Source organism: Mytilus californianus, unplaced genomic scaffold (assembly GCF_021869535.1).
Source record: "Mytilus californianus isolate M0D057914Y unplaced genomic scaffold, xbMytCali1.0.p SCAF_4, whole genome shotgun sequence".
Lineage (NCBI taxonomy): Eukaryota > Metazoa > Mollusca > Bivalvia > Mytilida > Mytilidae > Mytilus > Mytilus californianus.
In genome coordinates, this window is record NW_026262690.1 from 95,044,438 (window position 1) to 95,071,507 (window position 27,070).

Sequence of the window (27,070 nt, forward strand, 5' to 3'; positions counted from 1 at the left end):
AATGCACGAAGAAAAACTAAGCATAAAAAATCATTTTTTACCAATAAATATCACACGAATGCAATAAGACATGTATAAATTAAGTAAATAGATTCAAGCAGAATAAGTTTTAAAAAGGTTTCATCTGTAATACAAAAATTAGTTCATTGTGTCACTTAAATGTCTGTGTAAATGATAGAAAAAATTATTTTTAGCCATGTAATAAAAAATTATGGTAAAACATTTTCAGCGAATAGTTATGTAATGAATATCCACTAAAGCTTTATCCTAGATAGAATCAAATGCTTTACTCCCTAATACTCAGCTTTTGTATTTTGCCCTCTTCAATTTGGTAAAGGTAGTTGTCCATGTAGTCATCACAAAAATGTAGCATATGCTGTAATGTAAGCAAAGTAAGAATGTTTACGTTATCATTAAGTTCCATCTCTGCCTCGTAATTTTTGACGGGAAGAATGTGTGACCTTGGGAGTCCTATTATCTGTGATACTTCGATGACTGAGCTTTAGAAAACATTTGAAATGTCTTTACCTGTAGTTTCACATATCTTGTCTATCTTTGTAAGCAACACCACTTGTGGAACTCCTGTAATATTTTGACATCCAACTATAAACAAAGTTTAAAAAAAACAAACATACAACCAATTAATTGGATAGACAGAACAGCTTAAAATGTTCCAGAACTTTACTCTCTCGGTTGATAAAATAATGTTATTCCATATTATGACAATCATATTTCTACCCTGAACGTCATATTTTTTTTTACCGGACAATGCAAAGAAAGCTTACATTTGAAATGCAAGAACAAGTATAAGACACAAACAAAGAACAAAATTTACTTAAAATATGTCTGCCCAAAACAGACTTTTGTAGCCGGATAAGCTTACCATTCCAAGACACCTTTGATGGGTTTAAGTGTTGTTTAGTCATTAGTTTTAATGTATAATGTAGAGTTTTGTGAACCTGTTTGTCTTTTCGTCGTTATTCTTTCTTCATGTTTTTGCAGAAGTTTTGTCGGCATTTCTTTAATGTATTTTTTTATGGTCCCTTTGGTGCCGTTCTTCAACTTTATAACATAAGACCAAACCATTTTTAAAATCAAAAGGGAGCCTATATTTACCAATCCCAACAAACAACTAAAGTGTGTGGTAATTTGAGCTATTGCATAACATGTTAAAATCCCCTTAGATCTGAAGATTGTATTCCTTTAGCTCAAAATCCGAAAATGTATAAAATCATTAAATACCTCATCATCAAAAATTCCACAAATTGTGTAAAATTTAAAGTAAATCTATCTTACCATTTTAAATTTAGTGTGAAACATGTGAAAAATTTACTGAAATTTGACTGATAAATTCCGTAACTCTGGCATGCAAAACATACAAATTTTCTCAAAATCAAGTGGGAGTTTTCTGTAACCAATCCAATTTAAAGCTTATATTTTCAAGCAAATTGATCTATTCAAACTGGAGTGTGAGATGTGTGATTTTTTTTTATTAAATCTAACAGTCAAAGTCCCTTCACTCTGGAACTAAAAGCTATTTTTTGTTTTAATGGAAAGGGACTTTTCATTCATTTATTCAAGATTTACATACAAGTTTTATGATGACTTATTAAAGTTTTCTCCCGTTTTTGTACGGAATTCGAAATGACGACCGGACGGATTGACAGACGGAAAAAAAGGAGAGCAGTTTTGTATAAAACTTCCTGCATTGACGTTCACATAAAACCGATTAATACAAATGTGAGAGAAAAACTGTAATTTTACTCCTTTGACGTCATACGCACAATAGGTGCTGTCAAGATGTTTTTATTGATGTTACATCACAACAAACCGCTCTTTGACTAAGCTTAATATGTGTAGCTCAAACTTTATTCTTATTAGACATTTTTACTAACAAATGTTGTTCATTCATATGTATTGCACCTGGAAATAACGTCTACCGATTTGTTGGAATGGTATGATACTTTGTTTAAGATTTATACTGACCTCTTTGGTTCATGCAACTCTGAAGTGTCTTCATCCTCTCAATAACCTTCTCTGGCATGACATCAACTGTGCAGCCATCTATAACAAACACGACACAGAATATCCTTTCTGATAGATGGGGGCTTGTTACAAACCCTGGAATGTCTGTTGATAGAGGAACCGAAGGATTTAGCTGAAAATTATACATATATTATTATACCTGTATAGTTAATATCACACTCTAACTTAAGTTGATAAAAACCCATGTGCAACTTTTAGTACAATGGATCACTTTTAACATGATATAAACTGTTGTGCATTTCCGTAGCGTTTCAATTCTAGATATTAAACAATAATATATCAAAGGGGCGATTCTTGCAAATTGGTAAATAGGAGATTTATATGTATAGGATAAAAATTGTATTGTGATTGTACGTTACTGCTTAGATTCGATCATGGGAGGTTAAGTAAGTCTCGTACCATTGAGTTGCCATATATACATATTTACGTTAGAAGATTTCATGTATGTAAAAATATACTTAGCAGGTGTGCACGATGAAATAAACATCGTTGGGATACATCAAACAATGACAGATTCTCAAACTTACTTATGTGATGTCATCATACAGTTTTCATTGACCAACAGGTCGTCATTTTATATTCACTGACATCCATAAGAATAGACGAACTTGCTAGGATTATGATTTCATAAAGGTCTGACGTAGTCAATACTTCGAAATAATGCTGTTGTCTGCAGTTCTTACCTTATTATATTTTATTGACAATGCAATAGTGTTCTATGAAATGATTAGTTTTACCCATGATAAATGGTTTGAATAAGGCGACAATTGTTTACTAATGCTCAGAGTCAATTTGAAATAAAGAAACAATCAAAAGAAAAAATATTTCAGGGATTCGCATAGAATCAAGTATTCGTCGCTAGGGTATAAGAGCCACCTGTTATGCTTGTATCACTATCCATGTGATTCAGAGTCTGTCAATTGGAAAAATGTCAAGATACGAAATTTACATCATCGGTATAATAAAAATCAGATCAGACGACGTCTTTAGTTGTCTTTTCATGATTGTGACCGTTATACACCGTATAGTCGATTTCAGTCGTCAATTGTGATAATCTTTTTGGTGTGGTGTTGCCTCAGACTACCTCTGCTGATTAAGACTGTAAAATGTGAACATGCACTCTCATAACGTACCGATTTAGATATGGGACAGAGGGTATGTTTAGTTTCATATGTAGAATTTTGAGGACTGTTTGTCTTTTTAACTTTTTTTTTCTGCTATAATTTGACTTTCTTAGACTAAAGGTTTTTTTGAATGCCTTCTTTTTTTTTTACTTCTTAAAAAGGGGAAATTGGCAATGAAAAAACTGATGTCAGTAAATAGACCTGTGGAAGAAAAATCTTATTTTGAAGGCAACCATCAGTTTATTTTTTGAGATAAAGAAATACATTGTAAATATAAACAAGACTTTCTAGTTATCCTAAAGAAAAACAAACTTTTGCACAAAATCGAATGTTTTTAAAATTTCCTTTATCTTTTCTTATCCTTATAAGAATTATTTAAATCTATAACATATAGCCTTCATAGATATTGTGTTGCTGTAAACCTAACCATTTGGGTCAATTAGATGTAGACTCTTAATAATTCTATACATCTACTACATAATTTGGAAACAAAATCATAACAATTTTGTAATATTTTTCAACTATGCTATACAGTATACTAATAATCTCCAATCTCAACTAAAAGATTGGCCTCATTTTGTTTTTTTATTTAACAAGACTTTGTCTACAAAAATAAAAATTCACAATTTATAGTTTTAGTTTGCAGAAAATCTTACTCTGTAAAAATCCAAACTGATTCCAACAAAATATATACACGATATCATAGAAAAGTTTGATTTAATAATCGGCCACATATTTGAAAAGTTTCGTTGATTGATATTTCAACAAATAGACGGTATTCAATTATTATTATCCCGCATAGATAACTTATTTTTGAATCAAATTGAAGCAGGGCGAATACACAATGATGCAAGCAAAGCTGGAGACGATCTCTTGTCAACGCTTCTTCTGAGTTCATGCAATTCTCTAAGTTGTTTTCACTTGGTTTGTTAATTCAAAATGGATTAAATATCTGTAGACTCTTGTTGCCTTAATTTTTCGATTGATAATGACATGGATACATTCGCGTAAGTAATACTTATTTGAACCATTATTGATCTTTTCAACTCAATCTTGTTGGAAATTTCGATTTCGGATTTGGGATCAAGATAAGGTTTTTAAATATCGAAACATAAGCCAAAGGCTGTATATTTTGTTGACGATTGGAAGCCAAAGATGACACAATATAACTCCTAATATTGGCTACACGCTTCTGTTTTAGTTTATATTGATAAAAATCTGGCTACCAATAAAAAACATATTTCATGTGCATCAATTCCCTGGTCTGCCTCGATTCCTCTTGTATCATGCAGTCTGAACTTTAGTGGTTTGCCTGATGTCCAATTCCGAATTTGATACATTCGGTACTACAAAAACAAATTTACAAAAATATACCTGACCCCTCTATGATTATAAAGTAATTGTAATAGTTAAGAAATAGCCTAATCGATTTTTTAACAAAATAAGAGGTAAAACCATCACTCAAATACTGCGAACTCATTGCATCACCATAAGACGCAACATCATAAACGTTGTTTTCCATTGGGAAGATAAGTTTACCTTCATGATAAGCTATGCAAGAAAATGAGTTGCTATGACAATACGCAGAAGTTCTAACCCGTAATATGAAACTCAATTTCGAGAGGATAAAAGATTGGAAGTTAAAAATTATACCATAAGTTACTCTAAGTTAACAAAGTCGTCAGTGGATTCTTAAAAACATATCTACAGTTAGAACAATAAACTGACGTCAGATAAATGAGTTGAGTGAGGATAGGTTTCGTCTACCAAATATTCTTTTTTGATAAAGTCTGTATTTTTCGTATCGCAAAAGCTTTTCTAGGACAATAAGTTCATGTTGAGTATTTTATGAATAATGAGAAAACTGCACCGCCTACATTCATTAAGGTTTCGATACCTTTTTGAGGAAATGTCTCACAGTTATCTAGTCGTATTTGCTCCTTTTCTGAAAATGTTCGGAGAATAATATAATTGATATGCAATGCTGTACTAAAGAAAAACTTTAACAACGGATCTGAACTTGATAATTTCATCTGAAATTCATACTAGGTTGTGAAAAATAAACTCATCATAAATACAATAATTAACATTATGTACGCCAGACCCACCAGTAACGTTTGAATAAAAAAGTTAAAAAGACGAAATAAAATAAGAAGTCAACCAAACAAATTGTTGAAATTTGTGGACTTCACACACATTACTTTAAAAACAACATACAATTTCTCGTTTGAATTGTTTCAAATTTGTCATTTCGGGAACTTTTATAGCCGACTAGGCGGTATGGGGTTTGCTCATTGTTAAGGATAGTACGGCGATCTATAGTTGTAAACCTCTATTTCATTTGGTCTCTGTTGGAGAGTTGCAATCATACCGCATCTTCTTATTTTTATGATCGAAACAGCATGGGTCGCAGACATCTGTTCGTAAACATAATTCTCAGTTTTTACAATACTGTTTGTCTTATTAATCAAATTATTCTAAAATTCTGCAAGTACAAGTATTGAAGGAATTCACTTGACATTAACAGAATAATAATTCTAATGCGTGTTTGGTCTTATTTATTCCAAATATCTATTTTCCATATACAAATATCTAAACATTTTCACGGCAGAATTTTTTCGAAAGACGAAGACCAATAAAGAATATAACTTTACTTAATTCTATGATAACTCTTTTTCTAAAAGTCCAGTGAATACAAGAAGAATGTGTCCGTAAGTAATCCGCAGTTCTAAATTTTTAGTTCAAAAAATTTCCAATTTCAAGTAGTTTTATTTTGGTAATCTCTCAATCAATGTATTATGTTTACATTTGTTTTTGTTGCTTGCTTGCCTACTTATTAATCTTTTTTGACATTTTCATTGTATTTATCGATATTCTTATTTATTTGCAACCAGTTTTAAAAACCAATAGTACTGAAAATGACATGAATTAAGTTGGAAGAATAATGTTCACATGAAAAAATTTCTCCTTCGTTTGTCATGAGTCATTTACCCGACATTTATAGTTCACAGGATTTTTTAAATCTAAAGTTTTTCTTGAAGAATAATTGTTTTAAAGGTACTAATAATTGCTGTTCATATTAAGTCATCCAAAATAGTAAATTTTTGTCATATTGGCACAACTTGTCTCTAGTTGAATGTGTGCTCTCTGGTGCTTTTTCACTACGTACTCTACTTTCCATCTTTATTAAAACCATTTAGCCTATGATCGGTATTTCGTATACAGTCTACATAGAATTACCCTGGTCTAAATCCTTTTAGACTATATAAATTGGTTTGTCTTATAGAATATAGTTTTGTTTTCTCAATTAAACCTTCAGTTTTTCTTTGAAATAATAAATTTTAAATCTGCAAATTGGAGTAATTAAAACAACAAATTTTTGCCCAATCCTTACTAAATGGTAATCATAGATCAAAACATAAAGCAATAAAAATCTTGTCAAATATAGTACTACTCACAACAGTTGTCAAGCTATGTTCTGCATTACCACTACATGCCTGACTTGTTATATATCCTTTAAAGATTGAATTTATGGTGTTAAAGAAACTCGATTTTCCTGCTCCTACTTGTCCAACTAATAGAAGACGTGCTTGAGGAACTTTTAGTTCCTGAAGAGGTTTATATTGTTCTACCTTTTCTTTCAAGTCATTGAGTAGCTTACATAAAAGATATATATATATATATTTGTTATGTTTTTAAGGCGAATTTTGCTGATACTTATACTAAAAGCCGACTAAGATAGTTAAATTAAAACTCACCAAGGTACATTTGGTCCGTACATTTCCAGTTGAATTTTGTAATTGTTTCAACTAGAATTGCAACTTCGTAAGACAGAGTTTATATTGTTTTAATTGTTTGTTGTGTATCCTTTTGGTATTCAAGCTTTCAAACGTGTTGTATTTTGTATTTCCAAACGGAAAGTGTATCAAACGAAGGTTACTCGAAAGTCGGATAGTTTTGCGGAGTAAAATTTCGCAAAATTTCGAGTGATAATACTTTTACGTTTTTCCCGCAAAAGTTCTTGTAGTCCCGATATGTCTCTTAATACGCATACTTACGGCATTCCAACTGAAGAGGTAATAATAATCCAGTCACTAAAATTGTATATGCTATCCTAACCCCTTATGACAGGAAAAATCAAAATAAAAAAGAACATGTCCAATATCATTTATATACTATGATATAATATTTCTGTACTCCATGAATACCTTACAACAAAATTATTTTTATTTACCTGTGTACTTTATTTTATTTGGCGGCATTTTGTCCAAGGTTATGGTTGTCTTTCTGATATTGTTTACCCCCTTTTTTTAATTAATTTTGTATTAACATTGTGTCATAGATCAAATTTATTAGTTCAGTGTATGTTTACTTGTTTTTGTTGATATGCCTTTTGATTGAGTTAAGCCATTTCAATTGATATTTTATAGTGTGTCTTTCTATGTTGTGATGTAACACTATTGTTTCAGGTTAGGGTGAAGGTTGGCGACTACTAAAACGTTTGAACCCGCTGCATTTGTTTGCACCTGTCCTAAGTCAGGAACCTGATGCTCAGTGGTTGTCGTTTGTTGATGTGGTTCATAAGTGTTTCTCGTTTCTCTTTTTTTAGATTAGACCGTTGGTTTTCCTGTTTGAATGGTTTAACACTAGTCATATTTGGAGCCTTTTATAGCTTGCTGTTTGGTGTGATCCAAGGCTCCGTGTTGAAGGCCGTACTTTGTGACTTATATCTATATTTGAGGCTATTTTGGAAAGATTAGATTAGAGGGTTAGATTAAAGTTCGGGAAATAGAAGAAGAGTGAACTTGCAATAACTACAATTTGGGTATTCAGGGTGATAACAAGTCATTGCTTCACTAATACAAATTTTGAAGAGGATCACAAAACAATCTTTGCGCTTATTTTTTATCAATTAATTATTCTGGAAAACTATATAATATTTCTTGATTCGTCTTAACTGAACCTTAAATCTACTGAACAGTACTCGAAATATTGTTACTCAATTAACAAAAAAATATATATAGACTTGGATATACTCGATTCTAACTGAACTGTATATTTACAAAATCAAACAAACAGTTCTTTACCGAGTTTGAATTTGGTCGACAGAGTATAAACTATACACAGATAAGTTCTCGTTGTATTTTGAATTGTATCAACAGTATCCTTGATCAGACTTGGTCGATTATGGCGACAGTAGTTTATTGATGTTCAATAACAGTCGATTCGACAGGGTAGAATCAGTGAAAGAGTAGACTGCACGTTTTTTTACTAATTATTATGCAGGTCATAGGAATTCGGTTGCACTGTTTTTTATCCAGGTTATATCCCGACGTTTGTTTAAATATGTTAATAGGCAAATTCGCGAATGAACAAAAAATGAAAACGGAGTTGGACAGGGATCATCTACAAGGTAAAAGTTTCTTTGTAGACATTGATGATGAATAATCCTGTTTAAAGTGAATAACTGGGGTCTGTTTTTATTCTATACGCTGTTTCAATGTATGTAGCCATACATTATGCCGAACTAGTGTAATTCCTTATTACCTCTGCTGTTGCCGAGGGAATCATTAGTTCAGTAGTCAGTTTTTCGGTACTGACTTGATTTATAACAAATCTTTCTCAAATTGACCGTTTATAGATTTTGAAATTATAAAAAAAAACTAAGGTTTCAACTCCCTAAAGCAAAGTTTATTAGGTATTAATTTTTCATATAGCTCTTCAACTGTTTCGGTTCTAATGCATTCTCGGCTTTCAAATATTCGACTATGGGCGTTCAATCGAAGGTAAATCAAGAAAAGCGCTTGGGACACATGAAAATATTTAACGTGTTGTTTCCATTTTTTATTAACTTTTTAAACTCAAATTTAAATATTTTTAGTAATATTCCAGTTCAAACAATACCTTCTCATCCCATTTTGGGGTCTTCCTCCATGGTTCTTCGAGAATAGTTAAGTCTATCAAATGAAATATTTATTCATATTTTAGAAGAAAATTTTGTCTATTGTCTATTGTCTATTCATCAACTGCTCAATTATTATTCACTGTTTGAATATGCAATAGTTTACATCAATAATTTTACCTTTGCTTTTTTAAGGTATGATTTATTTTTCCAGATATTTGAAGTAAGAAGAAAATAAAGGTTGTTAAAAAAATAAGTTCACAACTAACATATATTTTATGTTTTGTTTACCTCAAAATCATGTGATTGTATATGTCTTCGTAAATTGATTCCTTTAGCTTGACCGTTAGTCGTTTCCTTTTTGAGCTTGTTACAGCTGTGTTGGGAAATTTTGCAAATGGGTGACTTGACGTGTTACTGTATAAAAAGAAAAGTACTTTGTGGAATTGGAACGAAATTTTCAAACTGGTATTTGGTTTAGATAATAAAAAAAACATTTTGACTGATTTAAATTTTTATATTCATTATGTTCCCTTATATTCTTTAAGTTTTGGTGGAACAGCGAAAGTTTATCTAATGCATTTACCCTTAAGGACTATTGGTTTCTTACTTATAGTTAAATTATACGAGTATGCTTTAAACTTACCCTCTACCAAATACACTTCCATATCTTTGATTTGCAAATGTCCATTAGCTATAGAACTATATGTTTCGCTATTCATTGTATATGAATGACCAAAGCTGATAGCCCCGTTCAATTGATAATACGTTCTACTGCTGTTTATAGCGCCTGTACATGTTCTGAGATCATGTCCACCACCGAAAGTAGGACCATAAGAAGCCTCGTCGTAAATGGTATTATTATTATTACCATTAAATGGCATTTTACTGGAATCCACTTTCCATTCTGGTAAAGCCGAAATAGGAAAGCATTTGCATCGATATGATAGGCTCCAGCACTTCTCCAACTAACGGAAGTATACCCACCAAAAACGGAATTGTTGGTATTGTACAAAATAGTAACCGTTGGTCCCCTATTATTGTATTTATTATGAAATGCAGTTGCAGTACATCCATCCCTTGTTGCTTTGTATAGCAGTGTGTATTTTTTATTCCCATCAATCCATTTGTCCATTTGCAATTGGTCATTCTTCTTAAATTCAACGCCCATTTTGATGGAGTTTTATTCCTTTGATATCTGATTTATATCTAAAAGTATTTTGTAATTCAATTTGGTACAGTAGAATTATATTATGTGATATATTATATGATTGATAATTTGACAACTATCTTCCATACACTGAGACTAAGACTACTTTCATGTACACGACATTCGATCTTTTTTCTTAATGTAAATGTTTAAAAGAAATCATTTTTTTTGTTCAATTGTTTAATTTGATTATTGATGAAGATTGTAGATTTGAAACTAACCTTCCTTTCAGAAAATAGTACACGAAGCTGTTACAATTGTATGTACACAATAACACACATCCAACTGATAGCACACATTAGTGGACATGATTTATTTTGTTGGTTAAAAATTGGGAAGAATGATAACGTAATTTGTTATATATTGTAGAGTTTTCAAATTATTAACAGTGACAAATGTACCCAATGTACAATGGAAAATAGTGACGAATCATCTTGCAAATTGAACTCTTCGGTGTTGGGAATTTTTCCATAGGCTTTTGATTATTAGATCGCTACAAAAATTCTTGAAAATGGTAATAATTATAACGATTTACAACTATAAAAGGTTGTAATTCACTGTTTTATTTTTCTCATTAGATAAGAAACGATGAGAACAGTAAGATGTCGATGTTTTCTCAGCGTAAAATTGTAAACGTACCAATCTCAATTTATATTTTCTACTGGTTGTAGTGCATATGTCACAGGAAAATAACAAATCTCCAAATATAAATAAAGCTTTACTTGAGAAATTACAGACAAATATATCAACATAACTTATCATAGAAACCAGGATTGAAATTTTGTATGCCAGACGCGTTTTTAATCTACAATAGACTCATCAATGACGTTCGAAACAATAAAGTTAAAAAGACCAAATAAAGAACAAAGTATTAATTATATTTCTTCTTCACACAAAAAAAAGTCGAAGGGTAGGATATTTACCAATGCAAAAATTTTCTTTTTACTACTTTGGTAAAAACATTTGAAAAATCTTTCAAATAACTCACAAAAACACTCACCTGAATAATTTCTCCTTTCAGCCAGTTTTATTTTTGGGTATAAACGTTTGATTTTACCCACCTCAAGAAGGATGCAATATTTTTATCAGGAAGATGGCAGTTTATCTTTCAGTATGCGCTGTTTAAAAATTGTCCCGCTTTACAATAAACTGCTCTTACGATTTATTTAATTGATTCATGATTACACATAATTTTCATTATCCATGATAACATGATAAATTTTACTATCATTTAATAATTATCTGTTCTAAATTATGACATCATATGAAAAACCAAACTAAAATGAAAGTAGGAATTCGGGAAAATACTGAAATTTAATAAAGGATACAATCAGTTCTTGTGTTATCAAAAGCTATGGTCAATGATTTATTTTGTAAAACGATCCTTCAATGTTTCCCTTTATTTCATGCTAATTGTTTCTTTTACTTATAATATTATAGCATCATATGAGTACTTGAATCTTATAACAACATTATGTCGTATGTCTGAGCTGCATATTTGAACTGTTTAATCAAATTTTGAGTATTGTCTTAAATGAAAATCGTTAAACACAACCAAAATAGAATTTCATTTGAAGTTCAACTTATAGCGTCTCTCAGATGCAACTTTATTTATTTTGGTTGTAGGTGCCATTTGATGACATGTTAAATTCATAATTTTGTATCAATAGCATCAACAGCAATGTATAGTGAAGATTAAGATTTTAATTCTTTTGATATATAAAAAAAAATCAGTTAAATTCTGATTGACTTTATTGGCTTTCCTCCTTTTCCGAAATTTAAATGCATGTTCTTTGAAAACGTTTTCATGTTTTCACATTGTTTAAAAACTTGCTTTTAAAAATGTTTGATCCTCTACATGTGGAGCACGACCTGCTTACGTTTCAGAAGCACATGATATAACCCTAATTTTTTGGTTGGGTTCATGTTGCTCAGACGTAGTTTCTTTTTTATGTTTTGTAAACTGTCTTTTCGATTTCTGACATTGCTTTGTCAGTTTGTCATCGATTTGTGGGTTTGATTATCCATTTTGGTATCTTCCGCCTCTCTTTTATACATATGAATAACGTTCTAATTTCTTTGATTTAGGTAAAATTGTTGAAAAAGTTTTAAAATTAAATTTATTACCTTTCCAACTTTGACCCAAAGACTGAATAATATTGACCCACAATTGTAAGTCTTATTTTATACATATGAATACATATGAATAACGTTCTAATTTCTTGGATTTAGGTAAAATTGTTGAAAAAGTTTTAAAATTAAATTTATTACCTTTCTAACTTTGACCCAAAGACTGAATAATATTGACCCACAATTGTAAGTCTTATTTTTTCATAACACATGAATGCATAATACAGTTGTAAATACACCTTTTTGTTAATAAATTATATCCCATAATAAAATTAAAAATCTATGAGAAAAAAAACATTGAAATGAATAAAGACAGGATTTGTTTAATTAAGAGTGTCACTAAATGTAATGGTTTATCAAAAGGACTTTGACATAATCCTATTATCAAAGACATCCATTGATTGTTATTGGTCATTTTGACTGTATCTGGGCATGGGTTATCACTTTGATTATTATGACCCATTGCTTTATCAAGATTATTCAACACATATTGTTGTTTTGAAAGGAATGTTTTGATGAGATAAAAACTAACTGAAATATTCTAATGATATGTGAATAATACTAACATGTTATATCATTGTTTAAATATCTGTGTGGAGTGTAAATACAAACAATACATTTTGTAACATTATCAGAAAAATGTGTTCATTCAGTGGCTATCATTGTATGTATGTTTGAATGCTGGAACACCCCGACTGTCTCTACATGAGTCATTTATTCTCATTTTGCAATTTGAAACCTCAATATAATGCCTGGCTGCGCCAGTGGTATTGTGAGAAGTTTCGAATAGAAGGTTCAATCAAGTAATCTTAACGCAACGATTTCTTCACTTTTATTGTTATGACAAAAAATGCAAAAGATGTATTAACCTCCTAAATTATCCGAAAAGTCGTATAATCAATTTGAGTATTGAATCTTGTTTGTAATGATGGAAATGTTAACTAGACCACTTCATTCAATTTATTTCGTTAAATAAATACATGGGAAGTACTGAAAATGTAAGCTCTTTTATAAAACTAAAACAAATGCAATTACACAATGTAATAATCAATTACATAGGGTCAAGCAGAAATATATTTAAAACAATGAAATGTATGTTGGTTTTAGCACAAAATAAGTGCATAAGACTTCTTAAATTTCCGTGATCACGTTAGTTAATGATAATGAAAAGTTATTTGAAGTCTTGATAAAAACAAATACAAGTTCTATTAGTTATACATTTTTTAGCATAAAGGTATGTTTTGAATATACTATGAGATTTACAATTAAACTTAAAATGTCACTGTAAAGAAGGAACTACTTTACTCTCTACTACTGAGCTTTTGGATTTTTTCCTCTTCAATTTGGTCAAGGTAGTTGCACATGTAGTCATCAGAGAAATGTAACATCTGCTGTAATGTCAGCAAAGTTAGAATGTTTACGTTTTCATTTAGTTCCATCTCTGACTCATAATTTTTAATTGGAAGAATGTGTGACCTTGGAAGTCCTATTATCTGTGATACTCTGTTTATTGTTTCCTGGATAACTGAGCTGAAGAAAACCTTTGAAAGGTTTTCAGCCGTAGTTTCACACATCTTGTCTATCTTTGTTAGCAACACCACTTGTGGAACTCCTGTAATATTTTTGACAATCCAACTATAAACAAAGTTAACACAGACTTAAAACCAACAATGGAATAAACAGAAAGCTAAAATCTTTCCAACTCGCTCTCTCTCTCTCTCTCTCTCTCTCTCTCTCTCTCTCTCTCTCTCTCTCTGTTAAGAAAATAATATAATCCAATCAAGGAGAATATGACAACCGGATTTGTTTATCATTCCATGACACCTGAGATCGGTTTAAGTGAATACAGTTGCCCAGTAATTAGTTTCTTGTAGTGTTTTGTGAACTTGTTTGTCTTTTCTTCCTTTTTTAATTTTTGCAAAAGTGTTGTTTTTTTTATCTTCGATTTATAATTGTGTATGGTCACTTTGGTGACTGCTGTCCCTTTTTCATATATTCATAGACGTACATGGATATTCACTGAAATTATCTAACTAATATAATCTAAGATCTTTAAGCACGAGGGAAAATTCTGGTTAAGAAATTCAGTCCACATACGAAATTTCTATGAGGGTTAATAGGTGGCCTGTTGTGTGGTGTGAGGCCAAATTTCGGCACATGTCCAACAGTCTTAATTTTCTGCTTTTAGACGATTAAACAACTTTGAAGAACGTATCATGTGAATCAAATTTGAAGTTGTTATTTTTTTGCAACTCGACGCTTAACAAACAAAAAGTTAAAATAACAAAAATACCAAACTCCAAGGAAAATTCTAAACGGAAAGTACCTAAGCAAATGGCAAAATCAAAAGCTCAAACACATCAAACGAATGGATAACAACTGTCATATTCCTGACTTGGTACAGGCATTTCTTATGTAGAAAAAAATGGATTTAACCTGGTGTTATAGCTAGCTAAACCTCTCACTTGTATGACAGTACCATAAAATTCCAGTCAATAAAATATATCATATACCCTTAAAGTATGTTTCCATTATTGATTCAAGTATTATAGACAAGTTTTATGATGTTTTATCAAAGTACTCCACTGTTTTTGTACAAAATGCGAAATTACGACTGGACGGATGTACAGCGGTAAACCATAACACTTCCTGCACTGACATTTACATAAAACCAATAATTATACATGTGAGAGAAAAACTGAAATTTTACTCCTTTGATGTAATACGCACAATTTGCGCTGTCAGTATGCTTTCAGTGATGTTGCATCACAATACACCGCTCTTTAGTAAAACTAAATACGTGTAGCTGACAAACTTTATTCTTATAAGACATTTTTTAGCAAATTACACAAAATGTTGTATGCATTTTGGCTAGTTGGAATGGTATGATGTAGAATCATACTGACCTCGTTGATTCATGCGACTCTGAAGTGTCTTCATCCTCTCAATAACCTTCTCTGGCATGACATCAACTGTGCTGCCATCTATGACAAACACGACACAGTGTATCTTTTCTGAAAGATGGGGGCTAGTTACAAATCCTGGAATGTCTGTTGATAGAGGAACTGAAGGATTCAACTGAAAAATGATACTTTAATTTTTAACCTGTATAGTAAATATAACACTATAACTTTGGTTGCTAAAAACCCATGTGCTATTTTTAGTATCAGCGGCCACGTTAAACATGGTGAGAGCTGGACTGAATGATAGAAGGCGTTTTAATTCTATATATCATACCAATTTCATATATTCAAGTGGCCGATTTTTGCAAATTGGCAAAAAGGAGATTTATATGTATATGATAAAATTGTATATTGATTTGACGTTTCTGCTTAGATTCGATCAGTGCAGGTTATGTAAGTCTCGTACCATAGAGCTACCAGAAAAAAACATCAATGATCACAACCAAACAATGACAGATTCTCAAACTAACTTGTGTGATGTCATTATAAAGCTTTCATTGATAAACATGTGGTCATCTCATATTCACTGACCATGCACATGAACAGACGAATTGGCTTGGACGATACTTTCAAAAAAGTTTGACATCTTCAGTATTTTGAAATAATGCTGAGAATAGTCTGCTGTTCTTACCTAGTTTTGTATGGACAATACAATAGTATTGTATGAAAATAATAAATTTTCTCATGATCAATGATTTTTTCAAGAGGGGAAAATTGTTTACCAATGCTCAGAATTTGTTAGTCTATTTTTAATGCACAAATAACCAAGAGAGAAAAAAAATCAGGTATTCACATGAACTCCAGTGTTCGTCTTTAAGGTACAAGAATCACCTCTTATACTTGTATCACAATCATGTGATCAAGAATCAATTGGTAAGATGTCTCGATACGGAATTGACATCATCGGTAAAAACATATCAGGCGCTGTTGTATTTAGATGTGTTTTCATATTTGTGACCGTTATACTTGTGTTGTCGAGTTCAGTTTCCATAACCCTTCTAGTTGATTTTTGCATCAGGCAACTGCTGATAAAGTTCGTAAATGTAAACATGCACTCTCCTAATGTACCAATTCAGATATGGAAGCACCATAATATGGGACAGCCGGTTTCATTAGTTTTCTATGTAGTATTTTGCGAACAATTGTTGTCTTTTCATCTTTTTTTTCTTTGTAACTTTGATTTTACTTTCTTCGACCAACGGTTTTTGAATGCCTTCTTGATTGATTCTGCTTTGTTATTTACTACTGAGAAATGGGTTATTTACAATCAAAAATCTGATATAGTCACGTTTTTTTCAAAAATCCTATTATGAAGACGACCAACAATGTCTATTTTGAGATAGGGATATACAAACATTGAAGATACAAATCAGATTTTCTGGTTTCGGTAGTATCCATAAAGAAAAACGTCCTTTTGCACAAAATAGAATGTTCTAAAAATTTATTTTCTCTATTTTTCTTCTTTATATAAGAATTATTCATATTGTAAAATATGACCCATAAATATTGTGGTGCTGCAAACCTTACCATTTGGGTCAAACAGATGTGGATTCTTAAAAGTCTTAACATCCGCGGCATAATTTTGATACAAAATCATAAAAATTTTGTAATATTAATAACTTTCAACTATGCTATACTGTATACTCATATTCCTCAAGATTAAAGATTGACTATATCTTATCATACAGCGCTTTTTTGTACAAAAATGAAAATGCACAATGCATAGTTTCAGGTTACTTAAAATCGTACTTTGTGAAAAACCGAACGGGTTCTTACAAAATCTACATCGAGAACGATAGCATTTTAAAAAAAGATAGACTAAATAATCGACAACATATTTGTAAATTTTCGTTGATTGATTTTACAACAAACAGTCGGTATTCCATTAGTAATAACTATGCATGTCGAATGTATGCATTATTTCTTATTCAAGTGACGCAGAACACATACAAATGGTGCAAGCTGGGGTCAACATTAGGGTTATAAGATATCGAAACATTAACTAAATGTTTTATATTTTGTCAACGCTTGGAATCCAAAGATGACCCAAATTAATTCCTAATCAACTTGGCACCACGATTTTGTTTTAGTTCAGTATTGATAAATCTGGCTACCTGGTGTCGATCTGGTATATGACCGTCCAATAAGAAACACATTTCATGTGCATCAATTCCTTGGTCTACCTCGATTCCTCTGGTATCATGTAGTCTGAAATTTAGTGGTTCGCCTGATGTCAAATTCCTGATTTGATACATTCGGTACTACAAAAGAAAATTGCAAAAAAAACCAAAAATATCCGACACTATATACAGTATATCTACATGATATACAATATAATAAAAACCTATGTATTTGTAAAGATATTCATCGACCTAAAAAATTAACAAATTGTATGTCCTTAATCCTTTTTAAGGGAAAAAAAACATGTTCCTAAAAAGTCAAGGAAAGTTTGAAGCAAATGTGTTGAAACCTTCAGTATGACTTTTAAAAAGTTAAATTCTTTAAATAAAGCTTGTCAACAATCGTACATTTAAAATTGACAATTATTGGTACATCAAATATATTTTTTTCCTTTGTGATAAAATTGTGTTTGAATTTTAAAATGGGTGTAACTATATCTTTTGCAGTGGTTACACTTCCTTTTAACTCCTGAAACTTATTTAAAAAAAAAAACACTTTAACATAATACGATATACAAACATGGCCTTTTATTTTCCTTCGTGTAGGCCAGTACGAATTGTCGCGCATGATTTTAATTTACTGTGGTATACTTCTTATCCGAAGAACAGTCTTTCTGTATGTGATATCCTATCAAGTCACTTGCCCGGTGTCAGCATGCTGAGTTTGTAAAGACAATGTTGACACTCGTCATTAATTAAACAAGCCAGAATAAACAATATTATATTCACATGACATATGAGACGCATAAATTTAATTTCCAAAAAAAATAGAATAATTCGATTTTATACAATTTCAAATATACAAACTAAAAAGGGACAAATATAAGACTCTTATATATAACCAAGTCCATTGTGTGGTTATATATGATGCAAAGACTTTGTTAAAAATATGTTTGGAATAGCTAATAATTATTTTCATAAAGGAGATTATGGGTTCATAATAGATATAGCCTCCTTGATTTCAGTGACATGATTTTTTCAAGGAATATGCAATGAGTATAAATATGGAATATCTAGATGTTTATCATATAACAATAGCTTGTAATTCATCATGGACTAATAATGCACAATAGTCATCAATACAAAAGTTCAATAAAACCGTAATTTTGTTTCAACTTTTTACATTTTGAAATCATACAATAACACATTTGATTTAGAAATGGATGTTCTTTGGGATTTATCGTTTATATTCGGAATAAAATCGAAATAGTGAACGAAAATATAGTATTTGAATATAAACACGAGCATCGCAAAATTTTGATTTTTAAATAGATAAAGGCAGCTGTTCAATAGTCATAAATCGATTAAGGGAGAACAAATCCGGGTTACTAACCAAAAACCGAGGAAAACAACGGAAAAACAGAAACACTGAACTGCAACAAAAACAAACGCCAACATACATAGAAACTTACTTTTTAATTATGTGATAGCTTCAAGAATGTTTTGTTACTTTCCGATTTCACTCTCCGTTCAATCTAGATAGCTGTGAGACATTTCCTCGAAAGGGCATCGAACCCTTAATGAATTAATGTCACCTTTCCATTCAAGTGGTGCATTTCTTTCATAATTCATAAAACACTCAACACGAACTTATTGTGCTAGAATGTTTATCTTATTGATTAAATTATTCTAAATTTCTGCAAAAATTGAAGGAATTCACTTGAACAAAAATCATGAAAATGTGTCTGTGTGTCTTCATTCACACAAATTATCAATTTTTCAAATACAATTTGTTTAATACTTTCGCGTTAGAATTATTTAAAAAAACGAATAAAGAATAGAACTTTACCTAATTTTTTCTAAAAGTCAAGTGGATACAAGGAGAATGTGCCTTAAATAATAAGCAATTCTAAATCTCTAGTTGAATTAATTTCAATTTGAAGCGGTTTTAATTTTGTTATCTCTCCATTACCATATACATTTTGTACTGTATACATTTATTTTCATTGTCTGCTTGTTCACTTATCAAAAATATTTGGCATTTTCGGAGAAAAATTCAAATTTCATTTAAATTTTTGTTAAACATACATAGAACACATTTGTTGCAAGAAATAATGTTTTCCCACTAACAAATCATCACAGAACAAAATTCTTTCTTTTTCTAAATCTCTTTTATGCGAGAGTGGATCAATATCATTACATGTACAAAATGTATGTGTCAAACGACAAGATTTCTATAATTTCGTCATTTGTAGGTCACTGTCACTTCACAGCTATTAAACCAATGAATTTTTTTTTCTCTCATTCAAACGTGCAGTGTTTCTTTGAAATAATAAACGTTAATTCTAAAAATTGGAGCTATCAAATCAACAAAATTGTCCCTATCCTTACAAAATGTTTATCATTAATCAAAACATACACAATTACAAAACTTGTCAAATGTAGTACTACTCACAACAGTTGTTACGCTATGCTCTGCATTACCACTACATGCCTGACTTGTTATATATCCTTTAAAGATTGAATTGATGGTGTTAAAGAAACTGGATTTTCCTGCTCCTACTTGTCCAACCAATAAAAGACGTGCCTGGGGAACTTTTAGTTCCTGAAGAGGTTTATATTGTTCTATCTTTTCTTTCAAGTCATTAAGTAGCTTACATAAAAGATAAATATATATATATATATTATGTCTTGCGGGAATTTTGCAGATAAGTAAGCAATAGCCGACTTAGATATTAATATTGAAACTTACCGAGGTACGTTTGGTCCGTGTATGTCCAGTTCATGAATTTTGTACCAAAACCAGAATCACAACTCCGTCAGACAAACTTTATATTGATTTAATTGTTCGTTGTATATTCTTTTGGTTTTCTAGCTTTCAAACGTGTAGTGTTTTGTATTTCAAGTGTATCAGAAGAAGGTTACTCGAAAGTCAATAGTTTGGCGGAGTTAAGATTTCTCAAAATTTCTAGTGATAAACCGGTTTGCGAGGTTTAAATTTTACGTTTTTCATGTACACATTCCCGTTATGTCTCTTATTGGAAGAACAAAGATGCCAGATCATTTAATTTCATTCAGATAAATTGACGTTGTTTTTCAAGAAAAAAAGAAAGTTCAAGAATCATGGTTATGTCAAAGAATGTCTCGTCCTTTCTCTAAAAAAGTTCATCGGAAGATACCAAGACCTTGTTGATAAATACTCTGTATCAACTTCACAAATAATACATGATGGTCTTGAAGTATAGATTATAGATACTGACGTTGTCTATCATCTTAATTACGTGTTGTAGTGTTCTTTTTATTTGTCTTTGTATATTTTAAACCTTTCTGTTTCCTTTTTGAATTTTCCTTGGAGTTCGGTATTTTTGTTATTATACTTTTTATTACACATACTTACGGTATTCGAACTGAAGAGGTAGAATTATAAAGTTAGTCATTAAAATCGCATATGCTATCTTAACCTTTATGACAGGAAAAATTAAAATAAAAAAGAATATGTCAAACATCATTTACATACTATGGGCTATGTGAAAGAAAGATTGGATTAGAGGATTGAAATAGAAAAAGTGGTTAACATATTAACAATATTCACAAAATCAAGATAACAGTACTTAAACGAGTGTGGATTGTACTCGATAGAATATATACCAAACACAGATAAGTTCTCATTATATTTTAAAATGTATCGACAGTATCTTGATCATACTTGGTTGATTAAGGCAAGAGTAGTTCATCGATGTTCAATAAAAGCTAATTCTAAAGGAGAATCCTTGAAAGAGTAAACTACATGTTTTTGCTGTTAATTTAACAGTTTATAACAATAATTGATGTCGAACTAGTATTGGTTTTTTTCAATTTTCCTAGCTCAAATTTAAACATTTTTAGTTATATGTCAGTCCAAACAGTACCTTCTCATCCCATTTTGGGGTCTTCCTCCATGGGACTTCGAAAGATGGTCCAGCAGGTAAGTCTATCAATGAAATATTTATACATACACTTATAATGTATAGCAAGATTAAAATAGTGTACGCCAGATCAGCGTTTCGTCTACAAAAGACTCACCAGTGACGCTGGAATCATATTAAAGAAGAAAATTTTGTCTATTTATAAATTGCTCAAGTATTATTGACTGTTTGAATACTAGTATGCCATAGATTACAACACCAAAATTTACTTTGCCTTTTTAAGTCATGATTTATTTTTTCACGGAATTCAAAGTCTGAAGAAAATGCAGACAGTTAAAAAATAAGTTCAACACTAGCATATTTGTTTTGTTAACTTCAAAATCTTGTTTTGTTTATGTCTCCTTTAGCTTGTCTATTCCTTTTTAAGATTGTTACAAATATGTTGGAAAATGTATGAGTTACTTGATGAGTTACTGTCTAACAGTGAAAGTCACTGAAGGAATGGGAACAAAATTTTCAAACTGGTATTTGGTTTAGATAATATAAGATATTTTTACTGATATTTATGTTTCTTTTTCTTTTAAATTCTTAACTTGTAGTAACACAAGGAACACGACAGGTGCCACATGTGGAGCAGGATCTGCTTACCTTCCGGAGCACCTGCTATCATCCCCAGTTTTTTGTGGGGTTCGTTTTGCTAAGTCTTTGGTTTTCTAAGTTGTGTTTTGTGTACTGTTGTTTGTCTGTTTATTGTTTTCTTTTTTTAGCCGTGTCAGTGTCAGTTTATATTCAACTTATGAGTTTGAATGTCCTTTCGGTATCTTTTGCCTCTATTTAACAAATTTTGTGATACAGCGAAAGTTTATATAATGCATGTGCCCTTAAGGACTAAGGACTTAAGGTTTCTTACTTATGGTTAATATATACGAGTATGCTTTGAACTTACCATCTACTAAATACACTTCTATATCTTTAATTTGCAAATGCCCATTAGCTATAGAATTATATGTTTCGCCATTCATTGTATATGAATGACCAAAGTTGGTAGCACCGTTCAATTGATAATACGTTCCACTTCTGTTGACAGTGCCTGTGAATGTTCTGAGATCATGTCCACCACCGAAAGTAGGACCATAAGAGGCATCGTCGTAAATGGTAGTATAATTACTACCATTAAATGGCATTTTAACTGGAATCCAGTTTCTATTCTGGTAAAGCCGAAAAAGGAAGGCACTTGCATCGGTATGATAATCTCCAACACTTCTCCAACTAATGGAAGTATACCCACCAAAAACGGAATCGTTGATATTGTACAAAATAGTAACAGTTGGTCCCTTATTATTGCATTTATTATGGAATGCTGTTGCCGTACATCCATCCCTTGTTGCTTTATATAGCAGTGTGTAATTTTTATTCCCACCAATCCATTTGTTCATTTGCAATTGGTCATTCTTCTTAAATTCAACACCCATTTTGATGGAGTTTTATGCCTTTTATATATGATTTATATCTAAAATTATTTTGGAACTCAAAATTATACAGTAAAAATATATTATATAATATGTTATAATTATTTTACCTTTTTCGTAAATATCAATGCAAATTAAAACAAATGTTTCTTTGGTTCATTTTTTAAATTTTATCATTGAGGAAAAGATGTTTCCTTTAAGAAAATAGTTGATTTGAAAAGATGCTTCCTTTAAGAAAATAGTACATGAAGCTGTAACAATTGTATGTACACAACCACCCACATTCAATAGATAGCGTACATTTATTGGCATGATTTATTTCGTTTAAAATTGCGGAAGAATGATAACATAATTTTGTTTGTGTATTGTAAAATTAACAATGACAAATGTACTTATAACTTTAAAAAAAAAGTGAAGAATCATCATCACCCTTGCAAATGAAATTCGGTGATTCTATTTTTTGCATACGCTTTTGATTAAAAGTTCGCTAGGAAAACTGAAGTAAATAGTAATAAAGAAAACAAATAACAATGATAAAAGGTTATAATTCACTGTTTAATTTTCCTCGTTAGATAAGAAGCAATGAGAAAACAGCGGGATGTCGACTTTTTTCTCATCGTTGCATTTCTAACGTACATACCTCAATTTATATTTTCTAGTGGTCACTGGAAAATAACAAATCTTCGAATATAAATAAAGTTTGAATAAAATGAGAAATTAGAGACAAATATTTCAACAAAAACGAATAAAATTTTGTATACTTTTAAATCAAGTCAATATTAAAGGCATTTTCAAAATGATTCTATTTAGACATAAAATTTAAATATTATTTGAATTTTACCTTTCCAGTCACGACGAATTATTTTGTCAATATTGATGAGATTTCTTATTTCCAGTTCAGGAACTTAGTCTTTTCTTATAAAATTCATTCTATCTAACAAACACCTGTGAAGAATAAATAAGACATTATACCAGACCGTTTTAATTCGTCTACTTAAAAAGGTTGTGGAATGTTTCCGCTCCAAATCGTAAGAAAAGACGGATCAGAATTATATTTTCCTTGTCATTTTAAATTGAAAAAATGTGTCTTATTTCATTTAAATACATCCAAAAATTGGTGTAGCGTAAATAATTTCAACAACAGGTGAATATTCTGTCTTGATTTTCGGCCCGTTCCATTACGGCTTTTTTCCAGATTGGACCGGTCCGAAAGGCAATATTAACTCATGATTTATATCAAAAGAGGGACTTTATCTGTTTTGCACATGCTGATTTATCCGTATTAGGGCTAATTAGCTCATATCATTAAATTAAGAATGTCTGTCTTAAAGTGGTCGTATATTAAGACATAAAATGATATTCATGTGACTGCATGGCAGGTATTGTTATCCTTTACGACAGACAAAATAGATGATCAGCAAGGTATAACATGCATACATGATACATCTTGTTTCTATCCTAGATAAAAGCCAATTAGGACAGTCATCATCTACTCAGGGAAACTAGAGTTCTATGGCTCTGACCACAATGTAGGCGGTGTTGCCGTATTGTTACAGAAGCATAGTCTCAAATCAAACCAGGTACAAAAAATATAGAAATTGCATTTTCATCAGCTAACCTTTTGAAGAGATACAAAAATGTTCTTTTAATAAATCAAAATAGTATTTATCATTTATAATTGGAATATTCAAAACCATCTATGGGTACAACGAATGAAATGTTCGTTAGTCCGAACGATTGTTAAATCTTTATGTTTGGTTTGTTGCCTTTAAACGGTTATCCTAGTACGAAATTAATTTTGTCGCACCAATATCGAATTCCTCACAATTTGAACATACGAGAGAATAAATTACTTTTGTACTTTCACATACTACCATACTAGCATATATCAATTATATATATATATATTTAAATTATTGACACTGACGAATGCTAATTGTTCAGACGAAATATTTGTCAACGGGATTAGATAACATCATTTTCGCATATAGCCATCTTATATTAGTACCGTTGCGCAAATATTTAGATTTTTATATTTTTTTCCTTATCCGCGCATTATTGTCTATTCTAGACGATCTGGTACATATAGCTAGTTGGTTCTTTTTATTGACTATATATATTTGGTATTTGGGAACATCATAGTCTTTTATTCCTTGTCAGTATTTTATATCTCCTGAACCTCCATATATGCATCATATCATTTATTTAGCTTGGCATTGTGAAAATGAGTATTACGTTATATTATTTTTAATTGACTAAGTAATTAACATATATCTAAATAAACTCATCAGATATAACATAATATACCAGGATTCAAATTATGTACGCCATGTTTCGTTTACAAAAGACTCATCAGTTACGTTCGAATGAATAATGGTAAAAACGACAAATAAAGTAAGATGTAATTTATCTCTTTTTCTTCATACAAGAAAAGAAGGGGAGGATATTTACAGATGTAAAAATAAACTTTTTACTAATTTCTTAAATCATTTAAGAAATCTTTCAAAGATCTTACAGAAACACTCACCTGAATAATTTCTCCTGTCAAACAATAAGTCTTGATATTTAAACGTTTGATTAACTCCACCTTAAGAAGTGTGCATTATTTTTAACAGGAAGATGTCGGGTTATTTTCTGGTGTGCTCTGTTTGAAAATTGTCCTGCTTTACAATAAACTGCTTTAACGAATGATTTCAATTATTTATGATTACACATTTTTTTCATTGTCCACGATAACATGATAAATTTTGCTATCATTTGAAACTTATTTGTTCTAAATTATGACGTTCTATGGTAAAACCAAGCTGAAATAAAAGTAGGACTGTCCTACCAGATTCATAGCATACATATAAACACATATACATACATATATCAATATATATCGTTGTACAAATCTTTAGAATGACGTTTGACATACACTTATAAATGAATTCCGGTAACCCGGAAACTTACTTTTATCAAATTTAACCAGGAACAAAACTTTACCATAATATTTTTCAACAAAGCGAAATATTTTGTAGTAGGTCTTTTAATATGATTTATTGTGAAGTAATAAATATTTTTGGATATGTAGAATTATGATAGTTGAGGGAAATGCACAGATATTGAAATATGGTTCAACAGAAGGAATAGACCACTTTTAAATTCGTTGCATTTTCGTCAAAAACTTTGGTTTTAGATAACATCATTCGTGCGTTTAGGGGCATCGTCACTTTCTTCCCATGTTCTGTGAGCGATTGAAAAAATATGATGCTATATTGCACGAATTATTCGGCAAATCAAATTCTTATAATTGATAAGCAGCAATGCTGTCATTAGGGAATATGTGATTTAGTACCTACGGAGCAAACATTATTTCTAGTTTATCCTGCGTAATGACGATCACGAAGACGCTTGATGAACTTTAATAGTGCAGGGATACAGACAATCCCCTCTATCTGGTAAATGACGTCATAAAAGCGCGCATAATTGACGCACTTTTCCAGTGAAGGACATAACTCGAAAGTATGCAGGTATCTATTGTCCAGTTATCATCTATTTCAATTCTTAACAACTCACTTATAACATTACATAAGGGAACATATCAAACATTTTTTGCAACTTGATTTTTTTTTTGGCATCTTTTGTGGGAACGAAAAAAAAAAGGAATCTGAAAATCTATGAAAGTGATTATTACTAAAATCTAAAATGCATTTAAAAATTAGTTATCCATTTCTTGCCACACCTTAAAACTTTACCAGGTGCACAGGTGTGTGTGTACTCGGAATAAAATTTGTGTAAACATGACCATATTTGCTAAAAGGATATGATGAACCTTTATTCTTATTTGTAAAGGGAGAACTTATTAAAAGGTCGTATTTAATGTAAAGGGAGACAATTGCAATGCATTACTCTTAAACGGAAACGTATCTACTCTTATCTAGACAATACAATATTTTATTATTGAATGCATAGCTCTTAAGGAGCATAACTATCAAAGAATGAAAATGCGTATCTCAACACAAAATGCACATTAAAGATTGCATCATTCATATAATGAATATTTATTGATAAATGAAACCCAAATGTAATCTTATTTCCTTCAACAATCTTTTTGTTGAGAAGTTCGAAAATAATTTTATTTCTGTATCATTAAACGGGAAGAAATAGTTTGACCGTCACATAAAATGTAAGTGTATATATAGAAGTAAATATGTCTGTC

General features: G+C 30.8%; 1 protein-coding gene and 1 pseudogene across 4 annotated transcripts; both read right to left on the reverse strand.

The window, feature by feature from the left end:
* Window positions 1-276: 276 nt before the first annotated feature.
* Window positions 277-9,794, reverse strand: LOC127737160 (interferon-induced protein 44-like; annotated as a pseudogene).
* Window positions 9,795-13,358: 3,564 nt separating this feature from the next.
* Window positions 13,359-25,782, reverse strand: LOC127698881 (interferon-induced protein 44-like). 4 transcript variants are annotated; one of them, XM_052202597.1, is made up of 8 exons: window positions 25,397-25,782; window positions 23,711-23,814; window positions 22,347-22,910; window positions 21,404-21,465; window positions 19,951-20,148; window positions 17,490-17,636; window positions 15,319-15,490; window positions 13,359-14,024 (listed from the first exon to the last, which is right to left on the reverse strand). In XM_052202597.1, the coding sequence occupies exons 3-8, from the start codon at window positions 22,870-22,872 to the stop codon at window positions 13,714-13,716; spliced, it is 1,416 nt and encodes a 471-aa protein (XP_052058557.1). In that variant the 5' UTR covers window positions 22,873-22,910; window positions 23,711-23,814; window positions 25,397-25,782; the 3' UTR covers window positions 13,359-13,713. The 4 variants fall into 4 exon arrangements, with proteins under 4 accessions (XP_052058557.1, XP_052058559.1, XP_052058556.1 ...); XM_052202599.1 differs by lacking the exon at window positions 23,711-23,814; XM_052202596.1 differs by lacking the exon at window positions 25,397-25,782 and having other exon boundaries at window positions 23,711-23,880.
* Between the last annotated feature and the right edge of the window lie 1,288 nt (window positions 25,783-27,070).

Bases quoted from the DNA above. Each gene is read 5' to 3' on its own strand.
- LOC127698881 (XM_052202599.1), bottom strand. From the start codon at position 22,872: ATGGGTGTTGAATTTAAGAAGAATGACCAATTGCAAATGAACAAATGG. The intron at 20,149-21,403 runs GTACTGTTTGGA...CTTTTATGTAAG, and splicing joins CCCCAAAATGGGATGAGAAG to CTACTTAATGACTTGAAAGA. The intron at 14,025-15,318 runs GTCAGTATGATT...AAAATATTACAG, and splicing joins GAGTCGCATGAATCAACGAG to GAGTTCCACAAGTGGTGTTG.